Source organism: Emydura macquarii, unplaced genomic scaffold, assembly GCF_026122565.2.
Source record: "Emydura macquarii macquarii isolate MOO-44397 ecotype Brisbane River unplaced genomic scaffold, CSIRO-AGI_Emac_v2 contig_1477, whole genome shotgun sequence".
NCBI classification, from domain to species: domain Eukaryota; kingdom Metazoa; phylum Chordata; order Testudines; family Chelidae; genus Emydura; species Emydura macquarii.
In genome coordinates, this window is record NW_027131614.1 from 4492218 (window position 1) to 4514080 (window position 21863).

General features: G+C 42.0%; 1 protein-coding gene across 1 annotated transcript in view; it reads left to right on the top strand.

Annotated features, from left to right (window-relative positions):
* Positions 1 to 21863, top strand: part of PAG1 (phosphoprotein membrane anchor with glycosphingolipid microdomains 1) — a 90588-nt gene that overhangs the window by 46707 nt on the left and 22018 nt on the right. Inside the window, exon 3 of the mRNA XM_067553569.1 lies at positions 21637 to 21847. Within this exon, the coding sequence (XP_067409670.1) occupies positions 21723 to 21847 (125 nt within the window). The 5' untranslated portion in view covers positions 21637 to 21722. The remainder of the gene's footprint in view (positions 1 to 21636; positions 21848 to 21863) is intronic.

Sequence of the window (21863 nt, forward strand, 5' to 3'; positions counted from 1 at the left end):
CCAATGGCTAGAGGTTAAAGCTAGACAAATTTAGATTGGAAAGAAAGCATACATTTTTAACAGGGAAAGTAATTAATCCTTGGAACAATTTACCAAGTGTCATTGTTGTTTCTACATCCTGACAATTTTTAAATCAAAATTGGATGTTTTTCTAAAAGAGGTTCTAGGAATTATTTTGGGTGTGTTCTATGGCAGATATAATACAGGAGATCACAATGTTCTGTTCTGAACTAGGAATGTATGAACAAACATGAACATAGTACACATAGATTAAAAAATAAACTCGGATGGCACAGTTATGTACAGCAAAGTGCTATTGTAAATAGGTTATTTTTAGTATGAAATAGCTCTACTTTTCCTGGAAGTATGGGCAATTAGAAATCATAGTGTCAAACTGGAAAACATTTCACAAAGAGAGCTTTCATTTCTACACATTTTAAAGCATGAGATAATAGTGGTCTAATTACCTCATTGAAGCCAGAAAGCAATATGGATTATTGGCATGGGGGAGGGGTGAAAGAGAATAATATACTATAATTAGCCTGTAATGTTTGGCATGGTCACTCATTAGATAATGCTATGTTCCCTTAACCCTCTAGCTAGTCATTATACAGCTGGTAAAGCCTGGAGTAAATAATGTGTGTTATTGCTATTATAATCCCTTTTATAGAGCCTTGATTGTCAGCTTCTTCTTGAGCATCTTGTCAGTTTATCTAGACCAAACTGGGGCGCTACAGTTGAAAGACTGGTGTGTATCATTTTTTTCTTTTTTTGAAGAACAGATTTGTAATGATGACAACTGAATAAGTCACTTAATTTTTCTGCCTCAGTTTTCCCATTTGTAAGAATAGGGATAATACTACTTTCCAACCCTGCAGTGAATTTGTGAGATTAACTCGTTAAATATTTGTACAATGCTTTAAACCCTTAAAGCATTATTTAAGTGCTAAGTAAGTTATTTCACAATAATACATCCTTCAGAAAGCTGGACATTTAGGACCTGATTTTAAAAGTCATATACATGCAATTGCACGCATTTGTGCATGCCTGATTTATGTGAATACAGATCAGCTATTGGCACGTGGATAGTTATACACCTCAGTGGTGATGTGCACACACCCTGGATGATGCCTGTATTGTATGAGTGAGACATGGGCAAATATATGCATGTGATTGCATGCAGATGCACATTCATTTGCAAGTCTGGTTTTCATTTCACAGTATGCTTTAAAGCTGTGAGGGCAACAGTGGCAATGCACTTTTAGTTTCTAACCTTCTTTGTTCACTTTCCTGAGAGCTTCCCAACCCCCATGTCTCTAAATTTACCTCTGTAATTTGGTTTTAGAAAGAAACAATTTAAATTGGTTTTGTCTGTTTTGGGTTTCCCCAGCTTTCCAAAATGTCTCAATGGAAGGGATGAGGGCTAAGATACAACTAAATGCAGAGATGGTGTATGTTGAAAGGAGGAGGGGCAACGTAAACTGAAGTGGCAAGTAAGTAGCAGCTACAGATGAAATTAAAGAAGCCAGAGCAGGGAGGGAGGGAGGATGATGATTTTTGCAGCAGTGCCTTGGATGAACTGGAATGAGGAAAGATGGAGAGTGGAAGGCAAGAAGATGCATTGGTCAGGCTAAGAGGTAATTGAGGCCTAGAGTCTCCTAGACTAACATACTGCTTCCTGAGCTGAAAAGGAGGGGGCAAATGTGAGAGATGTTCAACTGTAGCACACAGAAAGATCTGGCGAGAATCTGGATGTGAGGGGTAAAAAGAAAAGGCTGAACCTGCACAGAATGAATGGTAGTGCTGACAGTAACAGAGAAGGGGAGTAAAGGAGAGAATTTAAAAGGAAAGATAAGTTCATCTGTGGATAAGTTGACCTTGAGATAGAAGCATCTGAGACAAGTGGAGAAAAGTGATTGGACCTTGGGTAAGTAGGGAATGCTGGAGGGGATGAATAAGCGCTGAGAAATAGATTTGGGAGTCTTTAGTGCTGGAGTAAATGAGGTGATTCAGGGGATGGGGGGAGAGAGTAGAATGAAAAAGAGCAATGGACCTAGGATGGAGCCCTGGGAGTCTCTGACAGGAGAAAGGTGGCGGCCTTAAAGAGATCCTTGAAGAGCACTCAGAAGGGGTTTGCAAAGATAAAAATCAGGAGGGCCCTGAGAAAAGAAGCCCAAGAAGGAAACACTGACAATAGCAAAGGTGGTGGGAAGAATGATGGGAAAAGGGCCATTATCTTGACTCTCTGACAGCAGATTTTTGGCCACGTCTTCACTGCTAAAAAAATGGTGTATTTTTTTTACCTCAAGGTAAAGGCAAGGTCCACACTCCACCACCTACCTGGGGTTGACCTCATCTAGTTTTGGTACAAGTATAGTGCCTTGTTTTTACTATAACTTGTGTGAGCTTTCCTGAGGTAAAAATAGTTAGCCAGAAGTTTAAAAAAATACCTTTTTTAGCGGTGAAGACAAAGGTTTTGGTGAGAGCACTTTCAGTGGAGAAAAGTAAAGAAAAACCAGATTGGAGGGGCGTCAAAGAGAATTAAAAGACAGAGATTCTTGGCCACAAGAGGCCACTTGTTTGAGGCAGTGTACACAGAAGCAGAGGAGAGGAGAGAAAAGAGACAGCAGTTAGAGACACAAGTGGGATTGTGAAGGTTTGTTTTTTCTAATACTGGATTACAACTTCATGTTTGAATGAGAAGTATCCGGAAGACAGAACAGTGAAGAGAAGAGGGGAAAAGAGGGAGTGTGGGTGGAATTTAACCCAACAAGATGTAACAGCAGTTTCTGGTATATTCAAGTTCTGTGCCATTGAGGGTGGAGGATACGCGTGTGTGCGTTGCATGTGAGAGACAGACGGACGAGCACAGGTTCACCCTGCATGCTTCATTTACTTTGACAAAGAACAGGATGACAGGAGAAATGTAACTTATGTAGCCTCTGCAGTGACAGTTCTGACATTTCATTGAACATTGTATATATGCTTTGAATTTTAAATAAAAATAAGCTTGTTGCATCCTAACAAGTAGAGAAGCTGTTTGCTCTCAATGGCCTATCCACGGTTCTGGCAGATTATGTCCCTTGTTTTCATTTTTCTAATGCTTCCTTGCTAGATTGCCCATGGAAACACCAGATTTCCACTTTTTGGGAGAGCACAAATCTCTCACAGGGTGAATTTGGGTATGTTGGCAGGTCAGCATTTATTGAGCCAAAGCCAATTTTGAATTCTTCTGTAATGCCATAGACACAAGATTTCACCGAGGCTTGGTTTTTGTATTTTTTTAAAAGCATTTAAGGCCCAAATATGATTTTGCTTTCTTTAACTTTTGGCCCATCTTGAGTCCCCTTAAAAAGGACTGATGTTCAGAGGGCTGGCACTCAGCACTTTGATAGTGAGGCCCCTTCAGCTTTGAGCATCTAAAAATTGAGGTACCCCAAATCTCTAGTCACTTTGAAAATCTACACCTAAATCTGCTTTTATATTAACTCTAGCAAATGATTTATGTACACTTGACAAAGAATGGGAATTTTGAAGATGACATAAAAAGAGGAATTGGACTGACTGCTACAGCATTTGGAAAACTGTTCAAGATCTGGAAGGCTAAAGACATTTTGATAAAAACAAAATCAGTGTAGATCAGACAGTTGTCATGCTGATACTGCTGTACAGGTTGGAATGCTGGAGTATGAGGAAAGCCATTGAACAAAAGATTTTGACTGCAGAAATGAACTGGCTGAGGGGTATACTGAGAGTTTCAAGAAAATAAAAAATGAGATGATAAAATGATTAGGTGTTAGACCCTGCAAGCCTTGAGCCAGGGTCCATGCGAGTCATCAAACTCCAGTCCTCCACCCAGCAGCTGACAAGCAGTGGCTGGAACCAGGGCCCACGAAGCCCAACTGGGGCACAAGCCCAGCCTCTGTGCGCTGGTTGGGAGAACTACAAGGCTCCTGATTGTGCTGCAACCCCTATTTAAGCCAGACGAGGAAGCAGGAAGTTGTCTGAACAATTGGGCTTCACCCTGCCATGTACTGCTTTGCTGGTATTTAACTGTTCTTGCCTTCTGATCCTGACGCCCTGATATCCTGACTCTTGGTAACTGCCCCCCTGGTTCCTGCCCTCCAGTACTGTCACCCAATCCTGACCTCCTGCTAACCTGACTCTGCCTGCCTCCTGACACCTGTCTCTTGGTTCCAACCCTCCAGTTTATCACTCGACTCCAATTTCCTTGTGTTCCAGGTTTGACCTGGTTCCTGGTAATTGGCTCCTGGACCTTGGATCCTCAGCCCACTGCTGCTAACCCTTAGCCCAGGCTGCCCATGCCCTGATACTAAAGCAAGAAATAATGCTGTTACAGAAGATTCAAGAAAGACAACTGTGATGGTTTGGACACATGTCAAGAATGGACTCAGAAAGGATACCATGGCAATATATACCAGAGAGCAGGGGACCAGAAACAGCCATGAAGCTGGTACAAGATATGTTGTCTTTCCACCACTTTTTTGAGTCCCATTGCTGGTGGACAGCAATCGAAGGAGAGAGAAACTGGTTAGGATTTTTTTACATAGCAGACATAACAGGCTATTGGAGAGACTAGAACCTCTATATACTGCATCTATCAGAATGGCTTTGCAAAGCAGAGCTGTGATATTTTGATGATTGGAAACACACCAACTATCTGCAAGTCATGTTCTTATATAACCTAGCATTCTAGTGCAGCTTGATAATGGCAGTCAGTTCCAGTCAGTTTTATTCAAGTACCAAAACAGGCCCAGTCGTGCAACTCCTCTGCATATAGAATTCTCATCAGTGTCATGTGTGGAAGACTTGCAAGAGTGGGCCTTAATTATGTTAACATCTGGTTACTGTAACAATTCTTGAGAAGCAATTTTTGTCTTTATTTGTTCTCATTAAATAGATACCATCAAGCCAAGCAACTTTAAATTTTGTAAATTCAAAGATCTAAATACTAATGGAAAGCTTTTTGTGAGACTTAAAAAAAGTGTAATAGGAGAAGGGTTTTGATGGGTGATGTGGGGGTTTTTGAGGAGTGAGAAGGTTGCACTGTATTCTTTCCCAAAATGAACATCCTTTTGCATTGTTTGAAGCCCAAACATTGCAAGATTGTTAGCACATAGAAATCTGAAAGTGAAATTGACTGGAAACTGGCAAAACTGACACTGGATAATCCATTTTTGTGTTGGTTACTGTATAAGAATCTACACATGCACAGAAGTTGAAACAAATGCAGAAAATAAATAAAAAGGCATAAAATTGTTTTAATAACTAGTTTTTTAAAAGCACAGTTAGAATCATAGAAATGTAGGGCTGGAAGGGATCTGAAGAGATCATCTAGTCCATCCTCCCATGCTGAAGCAGAATCCAGTATACCTAAAGGATCCCTGACAAGTATTTGTCTATCTGTTCTCAAAAACCCTTGAAGACAGTGATTCCACAACCTCCCTTCGAAGGCTATTCCAGAGCTTTATTGTCCTTATAGTTAGGAAGCTTTTCCTAATATTTAATCTAACTCTCCCTTGCTGCCGAATAAGCCATTACTTCTTGTCCTACCTTCAATGGACAAGGAGGACAACTGATCACTGTCCTCTTTATAACAGCCCTTAATTTATTTGAAGACTTATCAGTTCTCTCCTCTGTCTTCTTTTCTCAAGATTATACATGCCCAGTTTTTTTAATCTTTCCTCAGAGGTCAGGTTTTCTAAACTTTTCATCATTTTTGTTGCTTTCCTCTGGATTCTCTCCGGTTTGTTCACGTCTTTCTTGAAGTGTGGTGTCCAAAACTGGACACTATACTTCAACTATGTGGGTGGGACATTACATCTTGTGTCTTGCATATGTCTCCCATGCCCTAGAATGATATTAGCCTTTTTCTTAACCGCATCACAGTGATGACTCTCATTCAATTTGTGACCTATTATAACCCCAGATCCTTTTCAGCACCATTACCACCTAGCCAAGTATTTCCCATTTTGTAATTATGCATTTGATTGCTCCTCTGTAGGTGTATACTTTGCACTTTTCTTTTTTGAATTTCATCTTGCTGATTTCAGACCAATTCTCTAATTTGTTAAGGTTGTTTTGAATTCGAATCCTGTTCTCCAAGATTCTTGTAACCACTCCCAGCTTGGTGTCATCCACAAGTTTTATAGGTATCCTCTCCACTCCATTATCCAAGTCATTAATTAAAATATAGAATAGTGCTGGACCCAGACTGTTTCCCTACAGGACCCCACTAGATAAGCTCTCCCAGTTTGATAGTGAATCATTGATAACTACGGTTTGAGTATGATTTTTCAACCAGTTGTGCAGCTTCCTCATGCTAATTTCATCTAGACTGCATTTCCCTAGTTTGCTTATCAGACTGTCATTTGGGACTGTGTCAGAAGACTCATTAAAATCAATATATCATGTCTCTCCCATATCTGCTAGGCCAGTAAGCCGGTCAAAGAAGGAAATTAGGTTAGTTTGTCATGGTTTGATTTGGTTGATTTGGCATTTGTTCTTGACAGATCCGTGGTGGCTATTCCTCATAACCCTGTTATCCTCTATGTGTTTATAAATTGATTGTTTAATAATTTGTTCCCATATCTTTCCAAGTATTGAAGTTAGGCTGATTGGTCTGTAATTGTTCCCCTTTTAAAAGATAAGTACTATATTTGGTCCTCTTTGTTCCCCTTTTAAAAGATAAGTGCTATATTTGTCCTCCTTCAATCCTCTGGAACCAAACCTGTCCTCCATGAGGTTTTTTACGATAATAGCTAACTGTTCCAAGATTAACGAGAGTCCTGTAGCACTTTAAAGACTAACACATTTAATTTCTGCAGGCATAAGCTTTCGTGGGCTGTAACCCACTTCGTCAGAAGCAAAGTTATGCCTGCGGAAATTAAATTTGTTAGTCTTTAAAGTGCTACAGGACTCTCGTTGTTTTTGCTGTATACAGACTAACACGGCTACCCCTCTGGAATTTGTTCCAAGATTGTTTCAGCTAGTTCCTTAAATACCCTGAAATGAATTTAATCTGGCCCTGCTAACTTAAATACATCTAATTTATTTAAATATCTTTAACCTCTTCTTTACCTGTTTTGGCTTGTTCCTTCTCCCTTGTTGTTAATATTAATTGCTTTGAGTATCTGCTCGTTATTTTTAGTGAAGACTGAAGTAAAATAGTCATTAAATACCTTGGCCTTCATGATGTCATCAGTTATTAGCACAATACACATGCCGAAGGGGTTGCGCAGTGATTCTGGAAAGGGAACAGTGAGTCAGCAGTACCCTCAGCAGTGACAAAACAAACTGGGTCTTTGTAATACATGGGGAAGTTTGGTGTGTATTCTGGTCTGTCAGGTGATAGCAGGAGTTTCCAAGGTCACTGCTGGATGGCTTCTTATGTACAGTTCATACAGAAAGGCCCAAAAATATGGAAAGGTACTAGAGACATTACTATAGCTAGCGATGGTTCAGTTTTGCCTTCAGTTTAAAGAATGAGCTCTCTGGAAAAGATGATCAATGTAACCTAAGTTTCCTATAAAGATCCAGTGAACGGAATGCACCTCTGAGAAGATCTGTTTTGTGTGCTCAGTTATTGTACATCAGGAAGATAAGGCATCAGTGTTGCAATAAGAAGAAAAAATCTGGAATTACTATTAGGTCAACATGTCTTTTCTGCTCCTGTGTTGTTTTTAAATTCCACTGATAGCAAGTCTGTAAAATGAACACACAAAATAGCATCATTAATCCAATGTTGTCTTAAACTACTATCTGATTATATTGACTTTTGGACAGTCCTGATGTGGGCCACATTCAGAGTGGTGACCTACAGCTAAAAACCTTCATATCCCATTGTTAACCCATCATCTTATCCAGTTAATTCTAAACTCCAGTTCTCTGAGCTGTCATACCCCAGTGTGCTGTTGTTATCCAGGACTTCAGAGTAGTTTAGTTTTTCAAAACAAATTTGATTTATTTATAATTCATAAAGAAAATCACTGAAAGGTGCAACCATCCGCTTTTCCTGCCTTACCACCCCCATCCCACCCCTTTTTTTTTTTTTTTTGGAAATTGGTTTGTAGTGTTAGTCTAGATGGCTTATAGCTGGAGTTTAATGAAGCAATTGTAAGGGACCAAAAGCAGACATAAGAGGCTGAATTAAAATGTGATGGGAATGTGCAAAATCTCATTGTATGCCTCTCTGCTCAACAGCTAAAATGATATTATTCTGCCACCATGTGGCCATGGCTGATGCATGTTTGATTCAGCACCAACAAATATTTCAGTTAGTTTAATTATTTGTTTAGCTAAACATTCAGATACATCTTTTCCTGCAGAGATGTAGCTTTATGCAGTGAACGAACATTCATATTGCATAGCATTCCATTGATGTGGTTGGATAGTTTTTGAGACAGATGTCTACTTTGAAAAAATAAGTAGAAAAGATTCCTGTTCACATTCAAGTGGAATAAAACTTTTGGTTTATTCCCAGAGCTCAGACACCAACCTCACTGTAACATAGCAACTGTAACTGTGAGGTGAAAAAATGTATTTTAAGTGTCCATTTGACTTGTAGAATTTAAGTTTGAAAGGAGCCTAGATCAGAAACCCAGATCCAGATATTCCCAGGCTTCAATGAAATCAAGATCTAGATCCAAACTTTGCAGCTTAGGCTCATCTCTAGTTTTCTGCCACACAAACTTAGAAATTTCCTATCAATGCAATCACTGAAAATCAAGGCAGCCCTCTCCAACCGCATTTCATGACTTAGTCTCCAAGCCTCGTAAAACCCACAAGTACTCAGATTCTTCAACTCCCAACAAAGTCCCTGTGGTCAGCTTCCACATCATCCCTTTGTGCCCACCACAACACTATTCATCCTGCCTTATTTTCCCTCTCTGTTCAACCGTCAGCAGCCACCTCCAGAATGGTCTGGTGCTGTGGTAGCTTAGCCCTCTGACTAAGTTACACTAGAGTTCCTCCCCTTCTGGGGTATCAAAATTCAAAAACAAATATCACAAACTCAAAAAGGAGGGTCATCCATCCACATCCTTGACCAGTCCCTGCCTTTCAACTCAGGGTCTGTCTCTTGCAGGGAACGCTGTCCTGGGCTCCCTGCTTCAGGCCTACACAGGAGGCTGTGTCCGCCAACAGTCCAACTCAGTTCCCTGGCTTCAGCCAGGCACTGAGTGAGAGACAGAGATCTGCTCTCCTTCCCAGTCAGCCCCCAACAGAGCCAGGGTCAGTCCCGTTAGCTCCTCCCTCTCGTCTGGACACTTACTACAGGTGTAGCAGGGTAGGGCTGATTGAGTCCATAGGCTCTCATTAACCCCTTCCTGGCCAGCGGAGGGTTGGTACACCCCATCATACTCCTTTTCACCTTCACCATATAACCACCCACATTGCACACATCCAACTTTGCTAAATCATGCAACTTGAACACCAACTTCAGAATTATTTTAGATGGAAATAACTCATTATTCACTCTGACAGTAAAGGCATCTTTAATAGTAAGATGTCTCAGTCTTATTGAGGTTGGAGGTAAGATTGTCTGTTCAAGTGTATCTTTGAGAAATTGCCTGTATGCGTTGCGGTTAGTTGTATATAGGTTTCTTCAGTGGCTTATACCTGATACTTAAAGAAGTAGATGAAAATTCCCATAATGTGCAATGCTATTAAAGGACAGGACTGGGTGTATGGGGATATAATTACTTCCCAGATGCTGTAGACCATTGGTTTTGAAGTGTGAGCATCACTAGCCATTAACATTTTATCCTACCAAGTGTAACTGCAAGTTCCTTCCTACCCATATGCCTTATCCTCATCTTTATTATTTATAATTTGGTATCACCCACAGTGTGCTATAAGCTTTCTAAGTACAGTTCAACTTACAGTTCTTTCTCTGAAAAAAGTACAATCTAAAAAATATCTTGCAGTCTAAAACGTTTTTCACAGATTTTTCAAAATGGTCTCAGTGATTCTTAACCTTTCCAAACTACTGTACCCCTGAAGCCTGGTCTAATGTAATATCCAGCAATTGCCTTTCTTCAAGCTCTGAGTTAAAACTGTCACAACCCCCAGGTTGAGAAACACTGGCTCTAGCTCAATAATATCCAGTCAATGAGTTATCCACCAAAAATTACCTGTTTTAAATCTGTTGCTTTTTAACTTAGTCAGGTATTGCCTTTTTCATGTCCTAGGAGTATTTCAATGGTATTTCTATATACAGGTCAAAGTAATGAAGACTGGCGATCTTTTGGAGACAGTAATAGGATTTTGAAGCCAAGCAGTTGAAAGACTGCATATACATCTCCATTTTTAGCAACTCTGATAATATTCAGCACTGAAGCATAATCACATGAGCAAAGATGATGAGAATTAAATAGCAAAGAAAAATACCTTCCTTCTAGAACAAATAAACACCAGGGGGCAGCATAGTAAAACATTTCCTTTAGAAGCAGCCACTAATCCTTAAGAAACACAAACTTAAAAATAGTTAGAGATTGTTGAGTGGCCGCTGGCGGTTCCATAGCTAAACTTGCAGCTAAGTTTCTTTTTAAAGCTGTGTTTTGCAGTTTTTCTAAAATCCTTGCTATTAAGGGTTTGATTTAAACTCCACAAGGGAAACTTTCACAGTTCAGACTAACTGTATTAACACCTTAATGTCCAGTTCATCATTTGCAACATTATTTCCCCAAGTGAAATTTCTCTTATTTTAAGAGAAAGCAGAAAGCCTACAAGGAATGGAAGATGGGAGGGATCAGCAAGGAAAGCTACCTCTTGGAGGTCAGAAAGTGTAGAATGAAGTGAGAACAGCCAAAAGCCAAGCAGAGCTGGACCTTGCAAAGGGAATTCAAATCAATAGTGAAAGATTCTTTAACCATATAAATAAGAAGAAAACAAGGAAAGAAGAAGTGGGACCACTAAGCACTGTGGATGGGATGGAGATTAAAAGTTATCTAAGCAAGGCCCAACTCCTAAACAAATACTTTGTCTCAGTTTTTAATTAAGCTAATGAAGATCTTAGAAGTAGGAGCAGGGTGGCTAATGGCAACGATGATACGGACGTAGAAATTACCACATCCAAGATGGAAGTAAAACTCAAACACCTTAATGGGACCTAATGAGGGGACCCAGATAATCTCCATCCAAGAATATTAAATGAACTGCACATGAAGTTGCAAGTCCAATAGCAATGATTTTTAATGAATCTGTAAACTCAGGGGTCATACCATATGACTGAAGAATTGCTAATATAGGTCTTATTTTTAAGAAAGGGGGCAAAAAGTGATTCAGGAAACTACAGACCTGTTAGTTTACCCTCAATTGTATGCAAGGTGTTGGAACAAGTTTTGAAAGAGAAAGTAATTAAGGTCATAGAGGTGAATGGTAATTGAGATAAAATACAACATGGTTTTACAAAAGGTAGATCATGCCAGACCAACTTGCTTTCCTTCTTTGAGAAGATAACTGATTTTTAGACAAAAGGAATGCAGTAGATCTATTAGTTAAATTGGAGAAGACGGGGATTAATGAGAATTAAAGATGGATAAGGAACTGGTTAAAGGAGAGATTACAACAGGTCATACTGAAAGGTGAACTGTTGTGCTGGAGAAAGGTTACTAATGGTGCGTCTCAGGGATCTTTCTTGGGACCAATCTTATTTAACATTTTTATTACTGACCTTGGCACAAACAATAAGAGTGTGTTAATAAAATTTGCGGATGACACAAAGTTGGGAGGTATTTCCAATACAGAGAATATCATACAAGAAGATCTGGATGACCTTGTAGACTGGAGTAATATGAATGGGATGAAATGTAATAGTGCAAAGTGCAAGGTCATGCATTTAAGGACTAACAACAAGAATTTTTTATGTAAGTTGGGATCATATCAGTTGGAAGCGACAGAGGAGGAGAAAGTCATAGGTGATTGATAGCCCATAGTCATCCTGTGATCAACCAATGTGATGCAGCCGAGAAAAATGGAGTCCTAGGATGCATCAGGCGAGGTATTTCCAGTAGAGACAGGGAAGCATTAGTACCGTTATACCAGGCACTGGTGAGACCTCATCTGGAATACCATGTGCAATTCTGGTCTCCCATGTTTAAGAACGATGAATTCAAACTGGAACAGGTGTAGAGAAGGGCTATTAGAATGATCAGGAGAGTGGAAAACTTGTCTTTTGAGAGAAGACTCAAGGAGCATGGCTTGTTTAACCTAAGCAGACAAAGGCTCAGGGGAGATATGATTGCTCTCTATAAATACATCAGAGGAATAAATATCAGGGAGGGAGATGAGTTATTTAACTTAAGCACGGATGTGGATACAAGAACAAATGGGTCATCAACAAGTTCAGGCTTGAAATTAGATGAAGGCTTTTTAACTATCAGGGGAGTGCAGGTCTGAAATAGCCTTCTATGGGGAACAGTGGGGGGCAAAAAACCTAAGTGGCTTCAAGACTGAACTTGATCAGTTTATAGAAAGGATGGTATGACGAGACTGCCTACGTTGGCATGTGACCCATCTGCGACTGCTAGTAGCAAATATCCCCAGCTGCCAGAGGAGAGCTCTGAGTTACTACAGGGAATTCTTTCCCAGGTGTCTTGCTGACATGCTCTGGATCCAACTGATTGCCAAATTTGGAGTTGGGAAAGAATTTTCTCCCTGGTCAGATTGGCAGAGATCCTGGGGATTTTTCACCTTTCTCTGCAGCATGGCCACTTGCAATTTTACACTTGTATAAATGGTGGATTCTCTGTAACTTGAAGTCTTTAAATAATGATTTAGGGACTTCAGTAACTCAGCCAGAAGTTACAGATTTATTACAGGAGTGGGTGGGAGAGGTTCTGTGGCCTGCAATGTGCAGGAGGTCAGACTAGCTGGTCATGATGGTTCCTTCTGACCTTAAAGTTTCTGAGTCTATGACATAATATTTTCAGTTAAAACCATTGTTTTTTAATATTATGTAGTAAGCTAGTTAAGTTTCCCTACTGTACTCATCACCATATTTACCCCCATTCTCTTAATAACTCTAAATTACCATAATGTGTAATGCCATGTACATTCAACTGAATGAAAAAGCTGTGTTTCATTCAAGTAGTTTTAATGACATTTTAGAAAGTAGGAGCAGCCCTCTAGTGGTTTATCAGTATCACTAAAAGTATGTGGAATTTAATCTATATACATGCAACTGGGTATATTTTAGTGGTGGTTATACACACACACACACCCTATATAAAGTAAATATGTTGAAAGGGTTCTAGGCCCTTTTCACTGCTGTGATCTCAACCCCAATGTTTTAAAAACTAAAATTGACAACTGGCCACATCATAATGTCACACTGACCTTTTGGCTGTGCTGGCTTTTGTTCTGTAGGGTTTCATAATCACTTTATTCTTCATAAGCACTGTGAACAAGTAACTAGTGTCTCCAGTAGTCACCTCTTCCTTTTCATTCTTGGTGAAAGCTTTACTGTGATTCTTCCACAGTAGAATGACTCCAGTTTCTGTCCTTCGCCATCTTCTCTTCTCAATTTATCTTCTGCCCAGTAGGATTTCTCTTTTCTAGCTTCATTCTTGCTCATCACTCTTAAACGGCAGACATTTAAACAAATATCTGCCTTCACTCACTCTCTCTGATCTCTCTTTTTTTAAATCTCCTAGTTGCTTTCAGTTCCTGCTTATTCCGTAAATTTCTAGTGCTCTACCGATTTTTTCAAAGTCTATAATCTTCCTGTGGTCCTCTTTGTTCCATGCCTCAGACTCTGTTATCACTCTCCTCAACTCAGATATTAACTTTGCTAGCAAGGCCAGCAATTTTAGAATATAATTGTAGAATAGGAAAAGGCACCTTTCCTGCCATATTTGCCCTTAGATGTTACATAATCAATTCCATTTTCTTGGGGTCATGCAGGATTGTTCCCTGAGGCTGGTTGAAAAATCATATTTAATGTCCATGAAAAATGTCAAATAAAATTTACAGCTTTTGTTTCATTCAAAAAAAAAATACTGAAATTTTAGCGTTTTCATTGGAAAAGTCCAAATGCAAATATATGAAACAGTTGTTTGCTTTCTCCTCTTTTTTCCCGTGCATAAAAAGGAAGAGGGAGAATAATGAAGGGGGGTAGGAGATGCAACATTTTTTTCTCACATTTTCTTTTTTTTTTTGTTTTTCCCTCATCCAGTGGAAGAAAAGGAGGAAAAGCTAGAATAAAAAAGAAGAGAAAGTTGAGGGAAATAGTTTTTCCACGTTTTAATTCCCACTTTCTTTCCTCTTTTTATTTTTGTCTCTTTTTTTTCCAGTAAGGGAAAAAGGAAAAAAGGGGAAAATTGAAAAATAAAATGAAATAAAATTCATATAAATAAAATTTATCAAAAAACTCCCAAATAAAAAGATTTGAAAATTTTTGATTCAGTCAAAAAAACATTTTTCATCAAAAGTTTCCAGCAAAAATTTTGCGCCAGTTCTGTTTTTTCCTTCAGTATATTATCTTGTGTTTTAATGAGTATTCCACCACTTTCCTTTTCAGACTGTTCCAGAGCCTAATACTCCTCACCATCAGATAATTATTTTTGGACATTCAGCCTAATTTTTTCCTATCTCAGTTTAATTCTCTTGCTTTTAGTTATATCCATGTGTATCACACTAACACTTCACCATCCTTTTGTATTCAAAGCTTTTAAATATTTGTAGGTTGTCTCCACTTTCTTGTCATGGCCAAGTTAGAAATATTAAACTCCACCTCAAAGTTAGGCTTTCTAGGGCCATGATAACTTCTGTTGCTCTTCTTTGAAGTTCACCCACTTTATCAACTTTATCTGCCTTATATTTTGTATAACTTTCTCTCAATACCCTTTTCCTTCCAAGATAAATGTGTTGCAATTGAACAGAGTAAATATGAATCCCCTAGTCAGCAGTGTTTCTTAACCTGGGGGTTGTGACAGTTTTAGAGGGGTCGCAAGTGCAGAGCTGGTATTGGGGGTGGCAAGAAAGGCAATTGCCTGGAGCCACAGGGGCGCCATGAAACTAAGTTACATGCCTCAGCCCCGTGGGGGTGGGACTCAGGCTTCAGGGTACAGTAGTTTGGAAAGGTTAAGAACCACTGCCCTAGTGGTATATTCTGTGTATTTATTCCCCTTTATGGGCCTGATTTTCCTCTCCCACTGGTTTTAAATCATTGTAATTTCATTGACTTCAGAGTTTCTCTGTATTTACACTGTTGTAAGTTAGAGGAAAATCAGGCCCTTTTGGAATGTCTTTGTAGGCTAGAACCTGCACCACTGAAGTCAGTGGGACTTTTGTCATTGATTTTAACAGGAGCAGGACCAAGCCCTATGCGAATTATCTCCTTAACCTCAAAATGATAAGAATGGTAATATGTCCCCTAGTGTTTGAAACCCTTGCTCTTATGAAAAATGTATCTCTTATCAGATTTATTGACCCCTTTCATAATCTTGAAAACTTGAAAGTTTCCTTTCTACTTCGAGTGATTGCTCATATCCATTCCAATATAGGTGAGTTCAAGCCACCGTGCACTGGTTCCCAGAACTTTTTTCCCCTTAGCAGACCCCGTAGGGTCAGCTTAGGTGCCCCCTGGAGTACTGCACTCATGCCACGGTACATGAGGCAGCGCCGACCCTGCGGGCCCTCAGTTCCTTCTTTCCACCATGATGGTTGCTGGAACGTCTTGCCTCTTGCCTTTTAGCAAGTAGCATTCCCCTTATGAACTTTTTTGGCTGTTAAATAGTTGAGTAGTTAGAGTTAAGTGTTTGTTAAGTGTAGATAGTTCGATTTAGAATAGAAGCACCCTTAGGGGCTTAGGGCCAGGCCATGCCCGGCTCTCCTGGTTTTAAATCCTGTGCCGCTTGCAGCAAACCTCTGCCTGTAAGTGACCCCCACTATCACTGCCTTAAATGCTTGGGGGAGCAGCATCGTCGGGACAGATGTAAAATCTGAAAAGCCTTCAAGCCGCGGACTCAAAAAGAGAGAGATATCCGGCTGAAGGCTATTTTGATGGAAGCAGCATTCCACCCGGACTCTGAACCGGCGCGTTCTGGCACCAGAATCGACCCGTCGCCGCCAGTTTCTAGCGCCCAAGAAAGGAAGACGCCAGGGCACCAAGTGCCAGGGCTCCCCCGCATTGCCTATGCGGCCGGGTCGAGCCAGGAGATGCACCAGCCACAGCCTGTTGAGCTTGCTCCGGCGCCTGCATCTCCACGCAGGGAGCCTCTCCTGACTCCTGGGGGTGGGGGAGCGCCCTTGCAAAGACTGTCGACACTGGAGGCATTCCACGCGGCATGCGCCTTAATGGCCATGCCTACGCCTCCGTCCCCCTCTCTGCCGACGGCTCAGGGACCGGTGTCCTGGGGTAAACCCGTGCTGGCTGCCTCAGGTGGATGGTCGAGACCCCCGTCAGGGGCGAAGTCTCCTTCCAGACAGCCAGAGAGTGTAGAGCGTGGCAGCGCCCTTCATAGCTCTGACTACGAGTCATCGAGCTCCTCCTCACCACGGCACCGAGGACGGTCCACGGCACCGGAGGCATCGCGTTCGAGGTGGCGTCGATCCAGGTCTTCCTCGCACAGTGTGCGCAGCTCCTTCTCCTGGACCCCGACACCGAGCCCTTTGCCTCCACGGCACTGGTCCCGATCCCCAGCGCAGATCCCGGTGCCGAAGGACCCAGCACCAATGGTACAGGCCACCTTGACAGGTCGCCGATTGCAATCCTCGGAGTCAGGCTCGGCACTGAGGCGGCATGGGCGGCACCGCTCCTGGTCCCTGAAGGGAAAACGGCGCCGGAAATCCTTGGCACCGAGACGGAGGTCTTCCTCCAGCTCATCAAGCCGCGCATCTGCCCATCGGCACCATTCGCGACCGCACCGACGCTCCTCAACCTTGTCGGGGTCGTTGAGAGGCAGGTCCCTGCCGAAGACGAGCAGAAGCCGCAGACACCATCGGCACCGCTCCAGTGGCTCCAGGTCCTGCAAGGGCAAGCCCCGCCATGACACCCCACAGCCAGCACCGATGCCGGCACCGGGGTGGCTGCAAGGGCCCTGGCAATAGCCATACTGAGACGCAGGTGGGGCAAGGTGCTGTATCTGTCCCATCTTCAGTAGCACAGCTGGTGCCCCCCCCCCCCACCTAGCCAACAAGCTAAGGGCCATTCCTCGGAGGAAGAATCGGACCCTGAGGAGGGACCCTCCGCAGGGCCCCTTCCACAATCCTCCTCCTCTTCCCCTGATGAGGCGGCCTCCAGGGACCACAGGCCACCCCTCCCTGATTTCAGGGCCCACCAAGTGCTCCTTAAAAGTGTGGCCAATAACTTGAATATCGAACTTAAGGAGCTCTCCGAGGAGGAGGACCCCATCTTTGGGTTGATTGGGCCAGCAGGACCATCAAGAGTGGCCCTACCTGTACATGAGAGAGTCCTTAAATTGGCCAAGGCTCTCTGGCAAACCCCTGCTTCGGTTGCCCCCACCTCTAAAGGCACCGAGAAAAAGTACTATGTGCCAGCAGAGGGGTTTGAATTCTTGTACACCTACCCAGCCCCGGGGACCCTGGTGGTTGATGCAGCCAACCAAAAAGACAGGCAAGGTGGCCCGGGCACCACGCCTAAGAACAAGGAAAATAAAAAACTTGACTTGTTCGTCCAAGAAGTCTATTCCACTGGGGCCTGTCAGCTGAGGATAGCAAACCATCAGGCCCTCCTAGGTCATTAAAACTTGAACCTATGGAACTCAAGGAGGAGGTTCGCAGAGGGGTTGCCCCAGAACCAGGCGGCGGACTTCACCACGGTCCTGGAAGAGGGCGTCATAGTGGCAGGGGCAGCGTTGCAAACCGCCAGTGACGCTGCGGACACCGCTAGCAGAGCCATGGCCTCTGCAATAGCCAGACGGTGGTGTTCATGGCTGCAGTCATCCGGCCTGTCCCAGGAGGTGCAGCAGTCCATCCAGAACCTGCCCTTCGATGGGGCAGGCCTATTCTCAGACAAAACAGACGAGAAGCTGCATGCTTTAAAAGACTCGTGAGCTTCGCTCCGGTCCTTGGGACTTTACACCCCCCAGGCCTCGAAGCGTCAGTCTCGGCCGCAGCCCCAATGCCAGACCCAACCCACTTAGCATGTCCTGAATAAACACATTCTAGGAAGAAAGTCACCACAGAGCTGTGCTCCATCATGTGTAAAGAAATGTCAAGTCCCCTTGTGCTGGCCCTTTGCTACCTGGCCACCCAATAATTTCTACTGTATTTGAGGGCACTCTCTCTCTGTACAGGGAGCCACATCCATTGGTGGTCATCAGTGATCTCAGGAAGAGTTATTTCTTTTGGGTCTCCTAAGACATAGCAAGCTTGAGCCTTTGATGAAGACAGCCTTTGTTCCTTGTGGAAAGGTAGTGGCAGAAAAACAGGGTTACTTACCAGTAACTGTTGTTCTTCGATATGTGTTGCTCATATCCATTCCAATATAGGTGAGTGCACACCATCGTGCACTGGTTCCCGGAACTTTTTTCCCCTTAGCAGACACCGTACGGTCGGTTTACACGCCCCCTGGAGTACCGCGCTCATGCTGCGGTACATGAGGCGCCACCAGCCCTGCAGGTCCTCAGTCCCTTCTTTCTGCCGACTCCAACAGTGGGGATGGAGGCTGGGTGTGGAATGGATATGAGCAACACATCTCAAAGAACAACAGTTACTGGTAAGTAACCCTGTTTCCTACTTCAAGTGATTGCTCATCTCCATTCAAATATAGGTGATTAAATAGCCATACCTTGGAGGTGGGTAGGAGTCATCGGTGAGCTGACCTCATCATCATGGCCCTGCCGAATCCCGCGTCCTCTCTCGCCTGCTGCACGATGGCGTAGTGGGACGTGAAGATGTGCACTGACGACCAGATAGCTGCTTTGTAGATGTCCTGCAGGGGCACTCGTTCCAGGAAGGCCACCGACAAGGCTTGAGCTCTGGTTGAGTGCACTGAAACAGCTCCTGGAAGTGGCACCTTCGCCTGCTCGTAGCAACACCTGATGCAGGCGGTGATCCAGGCAGAGATGCGCTGAGTGGAGACAGGTGAGCCCTTCATCCGGTCCGCCACTGCCACGAACAGCTGCGTCAACTTCCGGAACGGCCGTGTCCTCTCGATGTAGTAGGCCAGGGCTCGTCTCACGTCCAGCGAGTGCCATCTCCGCTCCTCCTTCGACCCGTGCGGTTTTGGAAAAAACACGGGGAGGAAGATATCCTGATTATAATGGAACTGGAAGACCATCTTAGGCAGGAAAGCTGGATGGGTTCTCAACCACACCTTGTCTTTATAAAAGACGGTGTCCATGGGGTTTTTGCTATTCCTCTGGTTGTGCACAATTTGAATACATGAATATTCACGTTGGTTGGAGCAATGGGTTCTGCAGCTCAGTCCACGTAGGGCGAAGCCCCTTTTTATGTGGGTTTTACCAGGACAATGTGCAATGCAGTCTCCCTTCCTAGCCTGTGTTCCTTCTGCTGCTCTGATCTTTCTAACCCATGTAGTATTTTTCCTTTTATGTGAATGGCCTTTTCTGGGAGATGAATCATTGCTTAAGAGTTCTGCACTGGCATAATAGTGTGGTTTTGCAGAGCCGTAGTTTAGTAGCTAATTGAGATTGCAACTAAAGAGTGCACTGCTGCTGAGGACATACTTATAAGATGGGATCAATTCTCAATTTTTCACTGAACTACATCCAGCCCTTATTCTTGATTATTATGTTTTTCACTCTCACAGAGAAACATCATTGCCCATTTGCTAACGGTTGTCTCTCATCTGCATGTTTCCTGATCTTGAACTCTGTTGTAATTAACACTGCATATCCTATTTCGAAATTATGATGAAAATGATCTTTCCAACAACACAGAAGAAAAGCCTGGCTTCTCTTATTTTGCCTTATGAGGCACAATGTATTCCATTTAAAAAAAAAAAAAAGCACTACTTTGAATATCAATGAAAAACTTTACAATGTTCAAGTGGCATTAGACTGAACTGTGTCTCAAGGGCTGCTGCAGTGAACAAAATAATTTGATTTATAGGTTCTTGTGTAGCAGAAGTTGTGTTGATTCAGGTAGTTGGGGAAAAAAGCCATCTCATCTCTTTTCATTTGTTATTCTTGGTAGTATTCTACTCCGCTGAAAACTCATTTTGAATTCAGTTTTATTATTCTTGAGCCCAGGGCAGTCTAATAAAAGTAATAGTGTTTCACATAGAGAAAATTAAGTCTAATTATAATCCCTCTGCAGGAAAGTGTTTTATGCTATTCCATTTAAAGATTTACCTTGCTTGTTTGACATTATTAAAGCTGGGCAAAATTTTTCAGACAAAACCTTTTTTCACTGAAAAATGCAGGTTTGGGTTGCGAATTCATGTCAAATTCATTGAATGGCTTCTGTCAGAAAAAAAATAGAAATTTCAAAAGGTAAAACATTTTGTTTTGACATTTTTTAAATTAAATGTTTTGACTTTTTGATTGAAAGTGACTTTCATTTAAAATTTTACTTCAATTTTGTTTAAAAATAAAAGTAATTAGAAATCTCAAGCCAAATGAAATGTGTCATTTCAGGACAAACAAAACATTTCATTCAACCAGAAACCAAATATTTTTTACTTTCTGTTTGCTGAAAAATTATAATTTTGGGTTGAGCTGAAACAGTTTTTTAAATTATTTTTCAGTTCAACCAAAAAACCAGGTATGCACACAGGTTTAGTCATTCAGTAGACGGTCACATGCAGGCAGCAGACACTGAGAGCTGGGGAGAGAGAAGGCTCTATATTAAACCATTTTTTGTCTTGCTAACTGTGCAGAATTTTTAGTTCCGTTTGAAAACGCACTTATTAAAATCATTATTAACAAATATAGATGCAGAATGGACTGCTCTGGTACCTGACAACTGATATTTGGAGTTATTTTCCCCAAAATACAAGTACTGAGATATTGCACTACTTTCATCTATGTGAAGGTTGTTGATATTTGAAAATTTCTATTAAGATTTGACAGGGTTTTTTCTGTGTTAGTATCAGGAATTTAATGAAGATGTATTTTTGTTAGTCTTCCTGTATTTGGAACAATTTTTCATAGAATCATAGAATTATCGGGCTGGAAAGAACCTCGAGAGGTCATCAAATCAAGCCCCCTGCACTGAGGCCAGACCAAGTAAACCTAGACCATCTTTGACAGAGATTTGTCCAACCTGTTCTTAAAAATCTCCAGTGATGGGGATTCCACAATCTCCCTTGGAAGCGTATTCTAGAGTTTAACTACCCATATGGTTAGAAAGTTTTACCTAATGTCTAACATAAATTTCTCTTGCTGCATAGTAGGCCCGTTATTCTTCTCCTACCATCAGTGGACATGGAGCACAATTGATCACTGTCCTCTTTATAACAGCTGTTAACATATTTAAAGACTGTTATCAGGTCTCAGTCTTTTCTCAAAATTAAACATGCCCAGTTTTTTTAACCTTTTCTCATAGGTCAGGTTTTCTAAAAGCTGAGCACGTTTAGTCTTTAGTTTTGTAGATTGTATTTGAAGATCTCTTTTGCCAGAGCTGTAATTGTCAGTCTATCTTCAAAATCCATAACAATTTCTAAATATGCTGTTTCCTTTGCAGAAAGAGAAGGTGCTTTCACCCCAGATGCCAGCATTCTCCAAGGATTAATCCCTCATCCTTAAGTGACACCAGGTCCTGATAATATCATGGGACCTGACGGTGGTTTCCTAAGCAGTGGACAACTTCACGTCGTTGTATGGGGAAGTTTGGCAGCTGTGACAACACTCTTATTCCTTACTTTCCTCATCTTTCTCTGCTCCAGCTGTGACAGGTAAGACTCAGTGTGT